At 47.8% G+C, this 20,255-nt stretch overlaps 5 protein-coding genes across 5 annotated transcripts; 2 read left to right on the forward strand and 3 right to left on the reverse strand.

Annotated features, from left to right (window-relative positions):
- Positions 1–42: 42 nt before the first annotated feature.
- CC1G_07416 (hypothetical protein) lies at positions 43–931 on the reverse strand (the record flags this gene model as incomplete). Its single annotated transcript, XM_001830449.2, has 2 exons — positions 43–359; positions 415–931. The coding sequence occupies 2 exons, from the start codon at positions 929–931 to the stop codon at positions 43–45; spliced, it is 834 nt and encodes a 277-aa protein (XP_001830501.2).
- A 271-nt stretch (positions 932–1,202) lies between these two features.
- CC1G_07417 (hypothetical protein) lies at positions 1,203–1,685 on the reverse strand (the record flags this gene model as incomplete). The annotated part of the gene is made up of 2 exons (XM_001830450.2): positions 1,203–1,451; positions 1,683–1,685. 2 exons carry the CDS (start codon positions 1,683–1,685, stop codon positions 1,203–1,205), a joined length of 252 nt encoding a protein of 83 aa, XP_001830502.2.
- A 274-nt stretch (positions 1,686–1,959) lies between these two features.
- On the forward strand, positions 1,960–3,307 carry CC1G_07418 (hypothetical protein; the record flags this gene model as incomplete). Its single annotated transcript, XM_001830451.2, has 6 exons — positions 1,960–2,310; positions 2,370–2,483; positions 2,538–2,627; positions 2,679–2,795; positions 2,850–3,008; positions 3,062–3,307. 6 exons carry the CDS (start codon positions 1,960–1,962, stop codon positions 3,305–3,307), a joined length of 1,077 nt encoding a protein of 358 aa, XP_001830503.2.
- A 777-nt stretch (positions 3,308–4,084) lies between these two features.
- On the reverse strand, positions 4,085–4,426 carry CC1G_14223 (hypothetical protein; the record flags this gene model as incomplete). The annotated part of the gene is made up of 3 exons (XM_002911644.1): positions 4,085–4,122; positions 4,196–4,281; positions 4,332–4,426. 3 exons carry the CDS (start codon positions 4,424–4,426, stop codon positions 4,085–4,087), a joined length of 219 nt encoding a protein of 72 aa, XP_002911690.1.
- Positions 4,427–9,374: 4,948 nt separating this feature from the next.
- Positions 9,375–9,854, forward strand: CC1G_07420 (hypothetical protein; the record flags this gene model as incomplete). Its single annotated transcript, XM_001830453.2, has 3 exons — positions 9,375–9,560; positions 9,623–9,785; positions 9,820–9,854. The coding sequence occupies 3 exons, from the start codon at positions 9,375–9,377 to the stop codon at positions 9,852–9,854; spliced, it is 384 nt and encodes a 127-aa protein (XP_001830505.2).
- Between the last annotated feature and the right edge of the window lie 10,401 nt (positions 9,855–20,255).

Here is a 20,255-nt window from a genome sequence, read left to right on the forward strand (position 1 = left end):
CGTTTTCTAACTAGTTATCGCATGTAATGTCTTCCTAAGTACTCAGTCAGTGTCCAAATCCATCGCATACTCGTCTTCAACAACTTGCTGCGTGTTCTTGCTAGTTTCGGATGGTGGGCTCGAGACTTGGTCTGGGGATGCTGGACGTAGTAGAGGCGGTGGTGGGCGGAACAGAACGAGCGCTTGGCTCGTAGTGGGGCTGGGAGACGGTACGTGGTCCATCTTGCGCTGCTGCCCCGACCGAATCTGTTCGAGAAAGGCGGGATGCACTTCAAAGCCTTTCACTCTATCTGCGCTGCTTGCTGGTGCCGTCTCTTCGTCCGAGTCTGCAAAGCCATCGAGATCGGTTATAACGATTCCTGTGTTATCCTCCGTGAGTGTCTGAGAAACCCCATCCTGAGACGGCATACGCACTGTTTGGCTCGGGCTCGTACCACGTCGACACCTTCATCTGTACCTCAGGCGCTGATGCCTCCTCTTCTTCGATGGAGTCTGGTAGTGTCACATTTTGAAGAGGGACATCTGAAGGAGGTTCGAACTGTTCGGAAGGTCGGCTAAATGGGTATGACGATGAAGAGGTTAGTACCTCTTCCACAAGTGGTGCATTCACACCCCACTGTTTTCTTGTTGAATTCGCGTCAGACAAGGTATGAGAAGGATCCAAGCTTAGGTGCGCGAATCCATTCTCGAGTGTGGTATACCTCCGCCGTTTAGTTGGAGGCGCGCGAACATCGTTAGAATTGAAGTCGCCGTCGTTGTTGTCGTCCATATCATCGGGTAGTGGTGGACTGGGTTGCTTGCGTTTCGAAACAGTCGTGTCGAACCATGGGTGTCGAAAGTGGCTGGACGACGACCACGTTTGTAGCGATGCCATTTGCGTGTAGAGTCTCAGTGAACGTTGCAGTTCCTCCGCAATATCAACCCACACCATTGCGTCACATGACCTTCATAGTCCATCAATCTAGAATGATCTCCGTCCTCCGAGATAGCTGCTACTCTCGGCTCTCCGAGGGGCTCCATAATTACACCGCCAACTTGATCGGGTCCTGTGTTGACCTGTTGCTCGGCAGCCGATACTCAGACTGATGGTTCAGGTCAAACTCGGCTCATCGAGTCCACAGTCTCAATTTGACACTGCATTTGATACGCGACTCAGATTAGACTGTGACCTTAGATTAACCTCGAGAGCTGGGGAAATATCTTCATTCCTTATCTACATCCATACCTTCCCCCTCTGGGCCCTCATCTCCCGGGCCTGAACGCTCCTCCAAGGGCTCGTCAACCACGGGTGAGTGCTTGTCTGCCACCGTCTTCTTAGCTTGCTCCCTGAGTGCTTTGGCCGCAGATTTTCGAGCAGTGGTTTCCTTTCTTTTAGCAGCAGTATCCGCACGTTTGGCAGGGCCCGTGATTTGTAGCGTCGCCGCAAATTCGTCGTGCTTTGCCTTTCGATCCTGGAATACCAAAAGAGGTTGAGTTAAACTTCGCGGGATAGCTTCGCGAAGGAGGACAGCGTTATGAAGTGCGTGCGTGTTGATCAAGAATTGTTCGTCCCCTCAATGTGAAATCTTCTCGTAAAACTGGGTGGTTTCTTCTCGTTCCTGTAGGATGGGAACTCGTGTAGTTTCGCATTGTGCATGAACGTTCGCTCAGTCATCTGCCAAATTAAAGTCAAAACTGCTTACCATCCTCCAGATCCATATGATCCCCGCCCATTGTGCTGTGTAAGGATGTTCTGAATCCACACTCTGAGCCCTCTCGAGTTGATTTTGCGTTTATCTTGATCGAAGACCAAAGACCGAATGGCGATCCCTCGATCAGTTGGAGGCAAAGTCCGAAGGGAAGCGACAAAGTGTCCGGGTCACACACCACTTCACGCTTGACTTTGAAACGTCACACATCTTCAGGTTTGTTCCTCCAATTCTGTATTTCTCTTTCAGGTCTCGGCTCGAATTCCAGACGATGTTGACCCTTGCAGAACTTGTTGAACGGTCTCGCCAGCCTCGAGCTGAATCGCAGACACGGTCTTCACCGGAGCTGCTCCCACAGAATCTCGACGAGGACGGGGCGCAAGGGGATGGTCCACAGGATGATGCTCAATCACAGTTTTCATCGCGGTCGACTCCATTCATTGAAGAAGATGCACTCACCCAGCGGAGCTCCAGTCCTGCCCCTTCAGTTTTCTCGGTGTCAACGTCAGCAAGTGTCACCCGTAAACGGCCAGCAGAGGATTATTCCGACTTCGTCAAGCAATTATCGCGAGAGAAGCGCTTGAAGAAAGAAGATTCGAGCAAGCTGCTGGCGCAATCTCAGGTGAGTTCAGCCCCTGTGCCCGTCACCGTGGTCCGTGTCCCGCCAACAAATTATTTCAGCGCTCGGAGCAAGAGCGACACCTCGCGCTCTATGCCGAGATCCTTTCCCTCAAGGAAAAGCTCTCGAACATCGCACCTGCAGAGGCCAAAATATCGCTCACCGACGCTGCAAAGGTTCGTTTTACGTTGCTCTCGGTCTCGTGGCACACGGAACTGACACATCTCCAGACTTCACTCGATAACCTTTGCTTCAAGGCATTGATTGATCCATCGGCTGCGGCCTACATTGCTTCGCCACAGGTTCCCGACGGCGTGAAGGTGAGTTCTTGCTCCTCAAATAAGCATTGGTCTGACGTCTGTCCACATCAGGCTCAGTTCGTGAGCGAACTCTCGGACGACGTCAAGAACAATTCCGCATATCTCAACGCTGCACTCACTCGCATCCACGAGCAGCTTTCCAATCAACGATGTTCCATCAAGGCTGCGGTATGTGCCCTTTAACTTCTTCAACACCCAGCTCATTCTTAATGGACATTGCAGATCTTTGGCTCTATTTTTACGAAGTCAGAAGACGATAGTGCGAAGACGATGTGCGACAAGCCGCTCGACATTCTGGCCCTTACGAAGAAAGTTCTGAAGATCCGCAAGCCTGCACGAGCAGTTGTGACCATTGATCATTGCGTCCGAATGGCGTTCTTGGTGAGTTTCCGTCGTCCCTTTGACATGCGAGGTCATCGCTGACAGCGAAATAGCGTCACTCTGCTGTCATGGCATCGAAAAGCCCGAAGGCTCTGCAAGACTGGTGGCGTTACGTTGACAGTGAATTGAAGAGCCTGCGAGAGGAGCACGGGGAAGGGGCAGGGATTATCAAAGTGAGTCCTTCACGGATGTGCTATTTTCTCGATCTGATTTTTGGTTCTTTCAGAGTTTTCGTTGCCATCCTTGAGCAGGATTACGAACACTTCGGGAAGGTGGACCTTACGGACCTCGATGATTAATTATCACTGACCATTTATCGTCATTCACGCCTGCTCTCGCATCTCGTATTTACATCTGTATTAATCACGCGCCCACGCCAATGGTGCTTAATGCATTGATTGTTTGTTGTGATATGTCATTCCGAGCTTCTGAGAACGTAAATAAGATAAATAAGGGAATAATTCAAGGCACTGAACCAAGGCAGACGGAGATGGAGAGCGAGGCCAGTTTCAGCTCCAGCAGCAGCTCGAGGTGGCCTCGAGTACAAGGCTACCCCGAGCTCAGGCCAGAACCTTTGATTGACCTCAGGCATTAAATAAAGATCATTTGATGTCGAATTTCCTATCAAAATTGACCTTAGAGCTAAGCTTAGCCGGCGGGACCCACGACATCAGATTTCGGGTCTTAATTTGACCTGGATTCAAATTGGCAGTGTAGTATGACTCGAATTCCTAGTTATTCGTTATAGGGTCCGAATCACTGGTTTTCCCTCGAATCACTGGTTCTTTGGCTCGCTATTGATGACGGTGGGCCAAAAAGAAAAAAAAAAAAAAATTGAAGGAAGGAAGAAAAAAGTAAGGCAGAGCACGAGTACAGGTAAACCTGTCGCACTCGCAGGTAAACCCGTGGGAAAACCCGCGGATTTTGGCACCCGTGGGAACAAACCCATGCAGATACGGGTTTCGATTTTCCTATGGCAGGTACCTGCCACAGGTACTCACAGGTTCTATACTCAGTAGTAGATACTCGATCTTAATTTACTACCATGTATTCAAGTGTTGAGTAATGGATTACATTCAAGAATCTTTGCCCTCCGAGTCGACCCCCTTGCAAACTAAAATGTCGAACATTACCCAAATCAGGACAAGATCAGCTTTACTAAAGATGCCGAGATTGTGGGTGCTTACCGCTCGAAAGCTTCGCCCGCAGATTCACTGGGTGCGCTTTGCACCGGAATTTTTGTGCTGGTTGACTAGACAAAAACACGCGACATCTAGCATAGTGTCAGGAGGGAGGAATTGGGGAGGAGGAAACAACACGCACGGCTCAACCCTGGTGGCTGGCAGGCAGTTGTCAACAATCACGGCATCAATGAAAGCTGGTGCCGCATCGGGAGAGTGCACTGGATTGTTGCTCATTGTGGTCACTTGAGTGAACTGGGATCTGGAATAGGAGAATCTATGGTACGTGGTCATATATTTATGCAAAAAGGAGACCCCTGAACGTCTCACATGAATCTTGTCCCAACCCAAGAGGTAGGTGTAAAGCGACAGCCGGATGGAAGATCATTTCGGCTGTGGGTGACGTATTGGGAAGGTGGTGAGTTCATTTCGGCTCACCAAAGTCATCTTCATCTCACCTGTCAGTCCACAACAGCGCCCACAGCGTGTACCGAGAGTCTCTCACAGTGGACCCACACTTTCTTTTATATATATAGCTAGCCAGCGCCGACTGTCATCCTCCAGCAAACTCGCTCATCCCCTCCCCTCCTCAGCAACTTCATCCTCCATTCTTGGTGATGCCATTCCACCTTGGCACACCGACTCTCTTGCCCCTGGCCGATTGTTTGCAGCTCTTGCGCTCTACAATTGGTTGAGTCTGCTGTGGGCAGAGTGCACGATAGCCCCTGTATTCTGGGTCTCTTTGACGGGTGTTGTTACATGCCGGTGAGTGAGATAACCGGGCCTGTAGTTAGTAGTTACTAGTGTCCACATTTAAAGCTCTCGTCACTAATTTTTTGCCTTGGGTTATCTTCAGTGAACCTTTCAGTGTTATGTCTGCGCAACACCCTTGTCACGCTATAGAGAGGGGTCAGGAATACGTGCTCGAGCGTGCTGTCTAAGGCTGAACGCGGGTGCAGGTCGTACACAGGTACCTGTGACCCGACCTGCCAAGAAACCCATGGGTATGTGACCTGTGGGTCCAGGTAACCCGTGGCCAAAATACCCGCAAGGGTGCAGGTATAGCTTTTAGCCTCACAGATACCTGTGGGTGGGTACCTGCCAGCCTGTGGTGACCATGTCCACTGTAATAATGCTTCAAAACTGCTCAGAAATGAATATATATCATATTAGAGAATGAATGCACTTATTAATTAAGGTCCACAGCCACGGATAATTGAGGGGATTGACTTCTAACTGATCCCTTTAGCAGGTACCTACAGGTTTACCTTTAGGTACCTGTAGGACCTGTGCCCAACATGTACCCATGGGTAGGACCCACAGGTAACAGGTACCTGTTGAAAAATACCTGTAAGGGTGCAGGTATGGATTTTGAGGGCATGGGTACCTGTGTCAAGGGTGCAGGTACCCGTACAGGTGCACCCGCGTTCAGCCTTAGTGCTGTCCAGGCCCAGCGTGCTGCCAAACGTAAACACATGACCCTGCAGACGGAACCTCAATCCATCGCCTACCCCCGATGCACTTCAGTCACCTATGGAAGCCTATCACGAAGATCATATTAATTTCTTTGCTTCCAAGGGTCATGTGACCCCCCTTCCCAGGAAGCTTCCAGCCCCTCCCCATCCCAAAAAAAAATCCAGGAAATTCCACTACCAATTCACTTCCAGCTTCCACTTCCACCTTGGAACTTCCAGTGGACCAAACAAAGGGTATCCACTTCCAGTTCCATTCCAGCCATCAAATGTGATGCACTCCAAAATTGATGGGAAGCCAACTTGGAAGCTCCAACATAGTACCATTTTCCAGAAACAATAAACATAGACGATCAAATCAAATTCTAATTGACAATGAGTATGACATCATTTGTTCCTGTTCCTGATTGTTGTGACATCATGGTGCCTGATGATGTCAATCATTGATATCATTGATTGACTTCCATTATCAGAAAGCCAATCTTATCTTAATTAGTGTGATGCCATCCTTCTCCTCCACCAGTATTTCATCCATATCTCACTTGTTTCTTCGCTTTTTTGAGTAATTCTTTTTTATTCAAGTGTGAACCATCATTGGCTACAGGTATATATTATATTTTGTATATACTCAATAATGAATAGATATTCAAAATTCGACTTTTTCAAGCATTGACACTATTATGACACATTTTTGGTGGAGAATATGGATATATCTTCCTCGTTTCTTCACCTTTCTTCTTGGAATCTTCATTGCAATAATCTAGAAATATGTCCACACATATACTAATGCACTTTTTCCTTGATAAATAGACTTTACCCCACCAAGAATTACAAAAACATGCAAAAATGAGCACCAATAGGATGAAGTTGAGAAAACAACATTAGCTCTTTAACTACATAATATAAAGCCCAAAAGACTCTCTATACAGCTGTATAAACCTGTTTCATCAGCTTGGAATAATGATGCAACCTCTCCAAGACTCACCATTAACTTCTCCATATACCCAGTAAATTTCAATGTTTTTCGCATTTTCACCTATTTCATTATGTATATTGTCCCATACAAAATATACAGATTCAAAGCCTTGATTAATAGCTACTGAACCCAAAAGACTGCTTGAGAAATGACCCAGTGTGTCCGGAGATATGGCAGATATACCATGTTTTCACCAGATGATCCAAGTGATGGTGTATCAATTTTGATATACACTCCATTATTGCTCATTTTCAGACTTTTCAGACCATATCTCTGCTTCTACTGGGCTGATTTCCGAGATTCAAACTGTTTCAAAAAACGTTAAATGCCTTCTCTTTGATGGTACCGCTCAATAAAATTTATGAGAAGTGGAACATACTGGAAAATGCGAAATACAATGGATAAAATCGCATTTTTAGTGATTTCACTATTGCTTTACTTTATACCTTTCCAAAGTCAATAAGATGTATTGGATATATCTCTCAGTCTCATTACAATGCTTTTGTAAAAGTAATAAACTGTAGGTACCACATTAAAATAGTGAAAATAAGAAGTTCTATTTTTATAGGAAAATCCGATGTTTTTGATAATTTTAGGTGTATTGTGGTGTTTTTGGAAGAGGCAGATTAATATAACAAGTCTTTAAACCTTCCTTAAGGCTCTACAGCAGAGTTGGTGCAATTACATCAGAAATTGGGAGAGGTACTATTGAAATACTACACAAAAGAGGGACAAAATCAGGAACAAGACTATTATTTTCGCTTTTTCAGTATTAAGACTGGTTTCTATTGGTTTTTAAATGTAATAAAGTGTTTCCAATGTAGTAATAGTAAATGAATCAAAAAGAATTCCTGAAAAAAGCGAAGAAATGAGTGAGGTATGAATGAATATACTGGGGGGAGGGAACGGATGACATCACACTAATTAAGATAAGATTGGCTTTCTGATGATGGAAGTCAATCAATGATATCAGTGATTGACATCATCAGGCACCATGATGTCACAACAATCAGGAACAGGAACAAATGATGTCATACTCATTGTCAATCAGAATTTGATTTGATCATCTATGTTTATTGTTTCCGGAAAATGGCAGTGGATTGGTGGTGGAATTTCCCTGGATTTTTTTGGGATGGGGAGAGGCTGGAAGCTTCCCGGGAAGGGGGGTCACATGATCCTTGGAAGTGAAGAAATTAATATGATCTTCGTGATAGGCTTCCATAGGTGATGTTGAAAAACCGTTTGGAGGGCCTACACACACTTCCACCCCACGCAAACCTCAGCCTGGCCCTTCGTGCGGAAGCAGCACAGCTTGTCCGCATTGTTGAAGAGGCGGTTTCCATTCCTCCTGGTAGGCCTCGTTTTCATCCTGACATCTGTTTCACACGAATCATTTTGGTAGTCAAGCTCCAATGGAAATTCCAAGACTATATGTTACATGTACCCCACACCCAGCTTGCCGCCAGCAGCCCCCGCCTTTCAAGTTTAGAGAAGCAGTTTCCTCCACCAAGATTGTCAGGGGGAAAGCGCAGACTTCTGACCCAACCAGACATTTTTGTCGGCAGCAAAGGAGTTATAGGATGGTGGTATCTACTAGGGTCTATTTCCAACTCGCGACAGGTGAGATCTCCATCCTACACGATGCCAAGCCCTGACATCTGTTGCAAGAGAACTATATATCGTGTGGTTCAGGATCTCTGCGAATCAAGCCCCACCCCAATCAAGACTTCACCCAAGGGAAATTGGCGAGACCACAGCGACCAATTCTCACCGCAGGGTAACCTGAGGGCTGGAGTAGCCACATTCTCGGCTTGTTGGCACCAACTAGGACACATTGTAAGCCCTCCGATCTGCTTTAAGCCATGTATTTACAGCCTATTGATAAGGGACGATCCCATAAGCCAAGCCCGTTGGAAACACTCTCGCGCAGCATTGCAGCATTGCTCCCATTCCTTGAAGCGATGACCGAGAGTTTTGCAGTGCTTACTACCTAGTACTTAGTTAACCTGCACCTTTTTTGGACAATAATACCCAGTGCTCGTGTTCTCAATATTTTTCGGTGTTTGAACCTCCACAGACTTTCCTTCCATCGAACCACATCAACTACATAATCATGACCCCCGATGAGCAGAAAAAAATAGTTCAGCACCTCGAGGCTTATATCAATCAACTTCATCTTTTCCGTGGCCAACCCCCCACCAGCAGTGCACCAGGGCCCGCCAAAACTTGGCATTTCGCCACTGAGTTCGTTGAGAAGTATCCTTGGCGCTAAAGGCAAAAGGGTATGATTTAACTATCGGATCAGTGGGGATTCACTGACTTCAGCGTTCCTAAACGCCGACCCCTTGTCATGTGATTACACCGTGGTTAAGCGCTGGTCTTGCCGATCAAATGACATTGCTTGGCGCTCATCTTATCAAGACTCACCCTCCTTTTCTTCCACACACATACCCTCATGGCACCGCCAACTATGTTCAACATCCATGAAGGCGCTCGTCTGGCGCAAACCTTTGGGAGATTTTGTCAGGCGCTCATGCGACGGAAATTCAATAGGAAGACTGTGGTTGAGCCACCACCGAATCTGTCATCTCACCTTCAGTCAGAAGCGCTGCAGATTGTCAACATTGTCAAGATGGTGTTCGCTTCCCCCCACTATACGTAGCTTTTTGGCTCTTCTTAATGTAGTCTAACCGTTGGAACAGTGGAATTGGATTGGAGTATTATGGATTACACAGCCATGGTGGCTTCACACGACCCCGACATTGGACCAGACGTCGAGAGACAATTGCTGGAACAGTTTTTTCCTCAGGGGAAGTCCAGGGATGGAAGGTCTGCTCTCGTTGCAGAAGCCTGTATCGTTGTGGATTCGGAGGGAATCATTCTCCTGTGGTATTTACCCGGTTCGCTTCAAGAGGCCAGGCAGGTACGTGTATTGACACCCGTCTATCAGTCGTCCCCTTGCTTATGGCAGTTGATGTGGAGTAGGATCTCCTATGCAGGGCAATCGAAAATCTTGCTCGTCGCAAGAACACCCCTATTCAGAAACAGACGCACACCAACCCACCTCATCACTTTTACGATTCAGAAGATAACATCGTACCGCCTGGAGAAGCCATGTTTTACATGTTTGATGGAACAAAGGAGGCGAGTATTAGAAGTTGGCAATACTCATTCTTTTTCAGGCCACAGCTTCGCCAAGCTTCACAGAGCAATCTGAGATTCCATCGATCAAGTTTCTTCGAGATGTGATGGAAACATTCGCAGTTCTGGGCGGTGTTCTGGCAGTCACCCAGCCTTGGCTTTTTGACGTGGCCTTGGCAGTCCTAGAATCACTGTTGTCCCTGCCTCGCCATGTTCAGGTTTGCGGTCTAATTCGCTGATCGAATCCATCGCCGGAAGAAAGTCAAGATTTCGTCGCCCAGCAGCCGACTCCTCTGCCGGGATTTCTCGCATTTCGTCTGGAAGGATCCGCACTCACCCACCCGCGACGCGCATTACGCACAAAGCCCTACTGCCCTAGTCACCCCCTGTGAAGTCCAGCCATGCCCCCATTGCCTAGAACGACCCGTATCGCACACCGTTCTATTCCGACTTCCTGAGGTGGGGACGTGGACAGTGCATGGGCTTCATTTAGTTTGCAAGCATTCGATTTGGTACACTGGGTGGCAGCAATGCCTGTTTTGGCAAGGGTGTTGATTTGTTGCCACTGAGTTTGGGTAGGCTGAAGAGAGTATCGCTTGGGGCAAGGTTGGAGTGAGCACTTCTCAAACTGTCCCTTCCCGATGTGGTAGTCGAAGATCCAGTCGTGAGTAGGGTTGGTGCTTTGAGCGCAGAAGTGCAGGCTTCCTACACAGTTAATCTTGGCGGTAGAGAGGGTTCAGAATTGCCAGAGTAGGACCTAATTGGCAGGTCAACCAGAAAGATCAGAGTAGCAGCAGTATGCAGGGACAATAATCAGTGTTGCCAGTGCGCAAGGGTAGCTTGACCTAATGTCGTGAAGAGCAAACACTAAACCAAACTAAACCTAAAGACCAGAACTCACGAGGCTACAGCACATGACCATCAATCTGAACAGATTGGGAATCTGGACAGAATCACTACAGAGGGGCAATGACCCCATCTCCCCTCAATCTTTTGTGATAATTTTGACGCACATGATGCCTGGATGTGATTTATGAACAAAAACTGATACTCAAATAAATCAAGCACAATGGAGAACCTTGAGAACAGCCCAATTGATAGTGATTATATTGGCATTTCCTAAATTGGAGAGACTACCTGATGGATGTTTGAGCACCTTCAGCTTCATAGATATTGTGCGCCGCCAAAACAACTTGCATGGGCTAATTACAAGGGTATATAGAGTCATTTCCATTTGCCAAAGCCTTACAGTCCTCGCCTTCCATTAAGATATGTATTGAATAGAATCAGACACCCAAAAAGACTAAATCCACAGTCATTAACATGCTATCAGGTAGGCTGGCCTCATGTGTTGCTATGCGCAGCAAATCTATACACCTTGTAGAGTATGTGCAGCTATATGGCTTATTTTACACAATTTTTTCTATGGCTACATGAGTAATCTTCATAAAATGGAGGAAAAACAGAGAGGATGAATGAGTTCAAGAGATATCAAGCAGATCTCCACCTCTCAGCATGATTGAGGGCTCGTTCAAATTGTAGGCCTTCTGACAACAAACTTACTGTAAAACTAGAATGCTCTTGCCCATTCCTCACACCAGAAATGTGCAAACTTACCGTGTGTTTTTACTATTTTTACAGGACCTCATAGCCAACCTTAATTCCACTTCATTCGAGTTCTGTGATACACAAAGCATGCAAAAGGCATGTGGCAAGATAGGGAAACTATTATTAGACCATTGAGGAGTTACTCGGCTTAAATAAGCGGAGTGTAATTTAACGCGAGCGCGCGCGAGCATTTTGTTCTCTTTCATCAGTCAACTGAGAACTTATTACCTTATATGGTATATTGTAGATTTATTCAGTCTCCGCTTTCACTTTCACTTACTTCCTGGATATCTTTCAGTATATTCATGTCAAACTCCCCTCTCTGCTGTCATATAGAATACTCTAAGTAACATTAACAGAAAAAAATAAATAAAAAAAAAGGGTTTTATAAAAACTTGTAGCTGCAAAAACACGTTGCTGCGGAGTTTGAAACACCGTAATGATGCAATAAGCGGAACTGGGACTCAATCAGTTCCGCTTATTGCATCAGCCAAGCCAATGCCAAGCTAATGCTCCACCGGTACCTGGAGTTGAGGGGGAAAGAAGACAGCTACTGATATCTCCTTCATCTTTGGTGCATTTTCTTTGATTTTGGGCTCGTTTTGAAGCTAATAATTAGTGTTATGAGACGCTAAAAGTTTATCCCACACAACACCGCTGTTGTGGAGGAGATTGCGTCCAGGTACATGAGGCTGGGGATTCCGGAACGAGGAGGACCATCTATAGACTATATCTCATATATTAATTGTGTGTTTCTCTTGGTCTTGAGCGTGTATTCAAGCTAATAATTGGTGCTATAAGACGGCCAACCTTTGCGCCTCAACTGCTGCTGTTCTGAAGAAGTACCCGACCAGGTGTCTGGGCTGGGGGAGGAGAGAGCATCATTCATATCTTGGACATTAATAGTGTGTCTCTCTTGGTTTTGGGCTCGTGTTAAAGGTCATAATTAGTGTCATAGTAGGCTTAACTTTCACACCTCGAACCACTGCTGTTCTGAAGTAATACCCAACTGGGTTTCTGTGCCTGGGGTGGGGAGGGGGAAAGAAGGAAATTGGTATCTCCATCATTTGTGTTGTGTTTTCCTTGGTCCTGAGTGTGTTTCAAAGCTGATTAGTTGTGTTACAAGACTGCAAATGATTATGCCAAAGGCCCTCACCATCCTGGAGGAAAGCTCAACCGGGCACCTCATCTGTCGCGAAGAGTGAACACTAAACCAAAACCACAACTAGAACCAGAAAGGCGCGATGAGTAAGGCATAACACAAGTATGGGTATGGGTATACCTGCACCTGTTTGGTGGGTACCTGTGATGTTCAAGAGCCATACCCGTACCCGTGGGTATAGGATAGGTTTTGCTTAGCTTGACCTCTTGTTCTATAGGTATGATGGACTGTTTCTGTAGCTTGATCCCACTGTTTAACTTGTCCTATAGACATTATTTGCTGCTCAACATCGCTCATCGCTAAGACATAACATGAGTATGGGTACAGGTATACCCTGTCCAGTGTCAAGTGAAAGAGTCCATGGGCAGGGTAATATCTCAAAGGAAAGAAGACTTCTAGAGAGCAATGAAAAGGGGCTTTAGGTGGGGGTATCAGGTGTGCTTCTAGAACCTGGTGGGTGCCCTGGCGGGTTGGATAACTGGGTGTACGGTGGCCGGCGGGCAAGGTTGAGGGTTCGTACCAGTGTTGAGGTAAAAATAAAAAATAACGTAAGGTTTGTACCAGTGGTTCACAACATTGTCCAGAAAGGGGAGGAGGACCATCTGGATCTCGGTCATTTATGGTGTGTTTCCGTTGGTCTTGGGAGTGTTTTGAAGCTCTTAACTAAATACCGGCGCTATAAGACACCCGACTTTGGTGCTGCAGGCCTCTGCCATTCTGGAGATATACTCAACTGGGTGCCTAGGGAGTCAGCTGAGACTACCTTGAACATCTCAAAGCTCTAAAAAAAAAAATCCTCTGCCTACAGCAGTAACCGAGCTCATCTCCTCATCTTGGTCATTTGTGGGGTGCATTTTCCTTGGTGTTGGGTGTGTCATAAAGCTAAGTATTAGTGCTATAGGATTGGTCTCATGTTATAAAAATGTGTACCTTTATTGTGTACTGTAAGCTGCCTGGGCCATAGGATTGGACGAGGAATGCCTTACAGCGGGAACAAGCACGAGGGACGACTGGAGCAGAGGCTCAATGGTTGAAGACGAGAGAGTATTCTTAGGGATAAGGTGAATTGATCCAAGGAAATGCAAGAAGCTAACTACTAACCAATCGTAGCCTGGCAGACAAATCTAGAGCTTGAACGTGAAGTAGAGAATAAGTCCAAGACTCGACCGGCGTACACATGACAAGGAAAGATAAGCCGCGGAAAAGTAAAAGATAATAAGATTTCTAGATTAAGAAATAAAGGAAATGACGTGGAGGGGACCACCAGACAGGAACACAAAAGAAAAGGCTGAATCAAGACGTACTTCTAATCGACAATGCAGAATCAATGACTTTGAAAATACCAAGTGCGTGCCTAAAGTCCATAGGAGTTCCCGGCAGATCCAAGATCGCGGAGTTGTGGCCAAGTCGCACGTCTCATGTCACCTTCCTAATCTGACGGTGCCAGATCATCAGGCGGCGGGCGCGTTTGACGGAAAGGGAAACCGGTGGCGGTGGGAATGTGAAGTTGGGAGTTCAAATATGGCTGGAGTCGAAAGTCGAACTGGCGGATAATGGTGTCAAGTCGGGGAAGGTGTGAGTGAAGGTATTAGTACCCGGCGGAAGTGCGCAAGCCCTGACAATGGGTGCCTGTACTGGGTATTTGCCTGTGGGTCACCAAAAATCTATTTGAGACAGTGACAGTCCGCAGGTATGGGTACAGACAGATTTCCCATGGATGTACTTGTTGGTATACCCATCTGTACCCAGCCTGTGTTATGGTTTATTTGAAGCTAATTACTGGTATTATAAGACACCCAATAATGATTTATAATTTCACTTGCCACTTTGTGGATTGATCCATCAGGATCTGATTACTGGTATCACAATGGTATGGCGAGAAGAGGTGAAAATAACAACTGATCTTGATCTTAAAGTACTTCAGAGGGCTGGAAGATAATCATTGATTGTATGTATATATGCAAAGTCTGACATGTCACATTTTCTAAAAGGCTCAAGATATAGTATTTCTGGCAGAGCATGGCGGCCCTGGCCCTTATTTAAGCCGAGTCACTGCCATGCATACATGCATTGGCCCGTATACTAGTACCAGAACTGTATATACAGCTGATCTTGCCTATGATAACACTTTTCACCCTGTAACACACCAGCATACTGTCCTGACATGGCCCCTCCCAAAAAACCTGCACTAATTCCTCTTGAACTTCCCAAAGAGCTCACCTATGACGAGCACATCCTTCTTGCAACACAGACTATGCATGCATCTGGATACTTACCTAATGGCCATCCCAAACTGTCGACTCGCCAAGCTGCCCAGCTTTACAACATAGCACCTTTGACCCTTAATAATCATTTTAATTGCACAACAAAATCATAAAGGGAGGCTCATGCCCATCAGCAGGCCTTGACTCCAGCCCAGGAGGAGGTATTGGTGCAATTTATCAAGGAGATGGCTCATCGAGCCATTCCTTGCACTTGAGCCACCGTTCGGGAGTACGTTGAGGCCATCTCTGGACTTAAGCTTGGCGAGTATTGGGTTGATCGTTTTCTTGTGCGGCATTCCAATCTCAAGCTCAAAAACACCCAAAGCTTGGAAACTTGCTGCGCTCAGGCGCTAAACACGACAGTCATTGCCGATTTCCATGCAAAGCTTGATGAGATCATGAAAACATACAACATACCTCCGGAGAACATCTATAACATGGATGAGAAGGGCATTCAGTTTGGCCAAGGAGCAAGGGTCAACGCAATCATTGATCGCAATATGAAGACTGTATATCACGTCCAGGACGGTAGCTGCAAGATGGTTACCTTTCTGGAAACTGTCTGTGCTGAACGGACAGCATTAGCCCCAATGGTGGTGTTTCCTGCTGCTCGTCATAATCTTCTCTGGGCTGCAAATAATAAGTGCCATGCCAGGTGAGATTTATGTCATAATAGTTTGTGTTTAGATCCACTCAGATGTCTGAATTATAGTATTGCATGTTCTCCGAACAGTTGGACAGATCAGAAGCTTGGCACACTATGGATGCAGAGCGTTTCGAGCCCATCACTGCTGAAAGAAACACATCTGGTGGATACTGCCTTCTCATTCTTGACGGCCACAACTCCCACTGCACCTACCTTTTGTCAGTTTTGCAGAAAAGCACAAAATCATCGCCTTATGCCTTCCGCTGCACACTACCCATGCTCTCCAGCCCTGCTGTTGTAAACGAGGCTGCTTGTGAAAACATCATAATCACCAAAGCTACACTTCTCGAGCATTATTCAATTGCTCGAGAGCGTGCGATGAAGGCAACCACCATCACTGCCGTGTTTGCCAAGACTAGAATCTGGCCTCTGAATGCCGATGCCATTCCAAGCAGCACCTTCAAACTGGCACTCCACACTAGTACAGAAGCTGCTCTGACAGTACCCCTCAACCTTCCAACCCTAGAGCCCATCCCAAAGGGGGACACAACTGCAGTCCCACTGCCAACCCCTTCAGCCCAAACTCCCTCCGTTCTCTCAGCCACCTCCACCACATCTGCCACTTCCATGTTGTCCACAACTACCACATCCTCATCATCCACATCATCACAGCAATACTGATTCATTGGGATACCTCACTATCTCAAGCATATAGCATCCCGAGACAACTTCCGGAAACAATCTGATATGCTGTATGGACTACACTATGAAACCCTGTACTCATGGAAAGTATCCCTAGAATGTGATAAAAATTCTCTTGTAGCATGTACAAAATATCCGTAAATTCAATGGTATCCCTTATCTGCATACTTTTTATGAGCAAAATGTCCAAATTATCTGGAGCATTTTGCGTAAACAGGTGGAAAGTATACGTGCAAGTCAAGATACTACTTTGTATCCATTTAGAGGTTCACAGTGTTACTTTTGAGCACACAGTACGAGCTCGAGCAGAAGCACACCCAAATCATTCTCCTCCAGTCCAAAATTGCCATTCTACAATGCTCTCTGGAGGCCAAAAAGCCCAAACAGAAGCTTTTCACAGTCCACATTGGCGGGAAGACGCGCATACTTACCAACGAGCAAGCTCTTCACCAACTGGCTCAGGCTGAGTTCAAACAAATGCTGCATGGCAATGAAGTGGTGGCTCTGTTCAACGAGCAAAAAGCTATGGTCGATAAAATGATTCAGGAATTCAATAAAAGGGCACAGGAGGTGAGAAAACAGCTGGAGGATCTCAAAAAGGAAAAGGAGAGGCAGAGGAAGAAGCGAGAGGCCAAAGAACTCAAGCAAAAGAAGCGAGCTGAGAAAGACCAGGAGAGGAAGGAGAAAAAGGAGAAAGCAGAAGAGGCTAAGTGCCTGAGAGGCCAGCCCAAGGGGCTAGGTATGCATTGCAATTAATTGCATGCACGAGCGCGCACCAGACAATGGGCGGGGAGCAGCGCGTCATCACGCTCAATGCCGTGGTGCCGGTATGTGAGGCGAGGAACGAGCCTCGCATTTACGGATAAGATCGCGGCAGGGAAGCTGGCAATCACCAGCCACTGATTTGGACATCGGAGTCCAAATCAGTCCACAGAACGCGAGAGCTGGCACTACAGTGCCTCTTTATCGCTCTCCTCGTTTGCCTGGCCTGCGATTGCCGGGTTCCTCTCATTTTTTTGTCACTCTCTTACCACCGGTGTACTTCCCCTCTCTCTTAATACACACTCTCTCCAATTCCCGAAAGAAAAGAACCTAATACTCGAGTTTAAAATTTTCTCTCCCTTATCTCATCATGCCCGGAGAGGCTCCTTCCCCTGCTCGGAAAAAGCTGACACACTCCTCTCCAGACGTCATAGAACGGCTTAAAAGCCTATCTCTCCGAGATCGGCTCAAGATGAACAAGAGCATCGAGGAGGAGAACGAGGAGAAGGATTTCAGGAGTCCCAGCCGCGCCTCCGACGTCACGATCACCGAGGCCGAGATTGACCTTCTCAAGAACCCGTCGTTCTTCGAGAGGTTCAAGGACGTGTGCGCTATCCGCTTTGCGGACATGCTGGCTCCTTTCCATCTCAAGAGTGCAGAGGCCAAGAGGAAGGCCACGGACGACGAGTCGCCCAGGCCGGCGAAGAAGGCGTACACTACGAAGCTTCGACCGGAGGACGAGACGGAGTGGACCCCAGGTGCGCAGGATCATGCGAAGATCCCGGCCATTCTTGTCCTCACAGACTTCCAAACACCCCTCCCTTTCCTCTGGTTCGAGTCTCACCGCCTCAAGTGGCTTTGCGAAAACATCTTGTCCCTTCCCCCTCCCATCGCTTACAAAGGCGACGTCGATGGAGACGAGTTCAGGATCTATATCCTGGATGTCCACAAGATCAGGAAGGACGCTCCCAACCTCTACCCCATCCTCGACGTCCCCGATCGCGCTGCTGACATCACCCAATGGCAAGATGCCGCAGATAACTATGCCTGGGCGCAGGCGCTGCACGACCCGGATGACACCCCGCTCAACGCCGATTTCTATGCGAAACATTTCGGCTTCTTCTCCTCCCAGTACGACCGACGCAAGTACTTCGATACCTGGGTGACAAAGGAGGAGGAGTTCAGGCTGGAACGTCGTTCGAGGAGGACAGCTTTCAATGCCATCCAGTACGAGAACATGTGGCAGCATGTGATCACCACGCATGAGGCCTTGGCCAAGAGCAGGGTGGAGATCGACGAGCTCCGAAGGAAGTTGGAGCGCTCAGCGGGGAGTTCCTCGAGGAGGAATGATGACTGGTCCTTTCGGGAGGAGGGATCGAGCGCCTCCCGCCCTTTCAGGACCCCGACAGGCTCTGCTGCGTCCTCTGCGCCAAGAGAGGCCATACCGCCCAGACCCACGAGGACAAGCACGGCGGTGGAGTCTGGGCCAAGCGTAATGGGCGCTCCATTGCCCGCCCAGCCGACGACAAGGAGATTTGCATCAACTGGAACACCCGAGGGCCCGAGCACCCCAAGAAGTGTGCCCACCCCGCAGACGAGCGCCTCCACGTCTGCTCCTTCTGCGGCAGCTCCTCCCACCACGCCTTCGCCTGGACCTGCAAGGCCAAACCCCCCGTCCCCAATGACCATTGAGGACTTCCTGGCCTTCGCAACGCCAGACGTCCTCACCTACCCCGACCTCTCCGAGTTTATCCACCCCCGATCACCCTCATCTTCCGCATCCCCCCAGCTCCAAGAGGTCTTCCATCGCATCACGACACCTTACGACCCCGACGCCTTTGATGAACTCCTACAAAAACACGAACTCACCGACCGATACCCCAACCTCACCAAACACCTCCGGGAAGGCTTCCCTATCGGTCGCATGCCCGAACTCACTGAGACCGTCATTTTCGAAAACCACAGCAGCTGCGAGGAGAATATGGATGAGGTTGAGGTGTATATTCAAGGGGAAGTGGAGGCAGGAAGGATGAGTGGCCCGTTCACTAGGGAAGAAGTTGAGGAATGTCTGGGGGGCGCGTTTTTCGTCTCGCCGTTGATCGTGTCCTCCCAGCCTCAGCAGCCTGGTGTCCCTGACAAGAAACGGGTCTGCCGCCACCTCTCCAAGGAGAACAAATTCACCTCTTCCGTCAACTCCTACATCGCCAAGGATCACTTCCCTACACGCTTTGACACGGCCATGCACGTTGCAGACGTGGTGAGTTTCCCTTAATAGTTCCCGGTATCCGGCGTTGTCTACCACGCGCTGGCCATGCCCGGTTGCTCGAACATCCAGCGAGTATCCGTCTCCCACGGTGTTACGCCTGAGGGTCGTCTGACCCTTCAAAAATCGCGAATAACACACCGCCGGACTAATTTCGTCCGGTAAAACGTACATCTCGATAAGTGACTGAAAAGCCCTAAGGCACTGTGTTTTTCATAACCGGCAGGTCACTTATTCTGTCGTATGAGTTGAGACCGAGCCCAGAGTCGTCAACTAAGTCGAACTCTAAGAACGACTCTGAAAGAGGTTGAACGTAACACATCGTTGATACTGTATTAATTGACGGGTTAAGGATGTGTACTGGACCGATTGAAGATCGAACTACGGTAGTGAGAATTTGGCACGAAGTCCTCACCGCCGGGAGCAAGACTATCCATGGGAGTGCACGATCGACTTCAAATCGACTAGAAAGTTAGTAGCGACTTAACAAGAACGATGACACTTAGCACCAGCGCCTGTCAGTACCCTAAGAGGAAACGCCCATAAGCGCCGCCGGGCGGTCGGAATCAGCCATCAGTCGCGGAAAGCTAAGGGGACCTCTACGGATTAGGCACGAGATCGATAAGATAGAAGCCGAGATAAGATAACCAGAACGACGGGACCAGGAACGGATCACACGAGATGTTCTATTCCGTTGGACAGGTGTCCTCTCTAGGACAGATGAAACAGGGTACTAACAGTCCCATGACCTGTCAACAGAAAAGAAGTAGTACAGAGAGAAGGGACAGAACGATGAGTCCATACGCTGCCCTCCGGCGGTGGTTACAAAAGGGTATACCATCTGTTTCCGCGGAAGCATCTTCACGGAGTAACAATGGAGTTTCCCACCACACATTGGTTCCGTTCCGACGGGACGGAACTACCAAAATTCACGCGCTTCAACAGCGCATCAATAGACGCCTATGGGCATACTCGGCACGACACCGCCGGGGCTTCTTTTGTCGCGTTTCCTTCCTATTTCGTATTTCTGATTCTCTCGTACCTCCGCTCCGTCTCTCTACTCTCATCGT

This window comes from Coprinopsis cinerea (assembly GCF_000182895.1).
Source record: "Coprinopsis cinerea okayama7#130 chromosome 3 map unlocalized cont3.3, whole genome shotgun sequence".
Lineage (NCBI taxonomy): Eukaryota > Fungi > Basidiomycota > Agaricomycetes > Agaricales > Psathyrellaceae > Coprinopsis > Coprinopsis cinerea.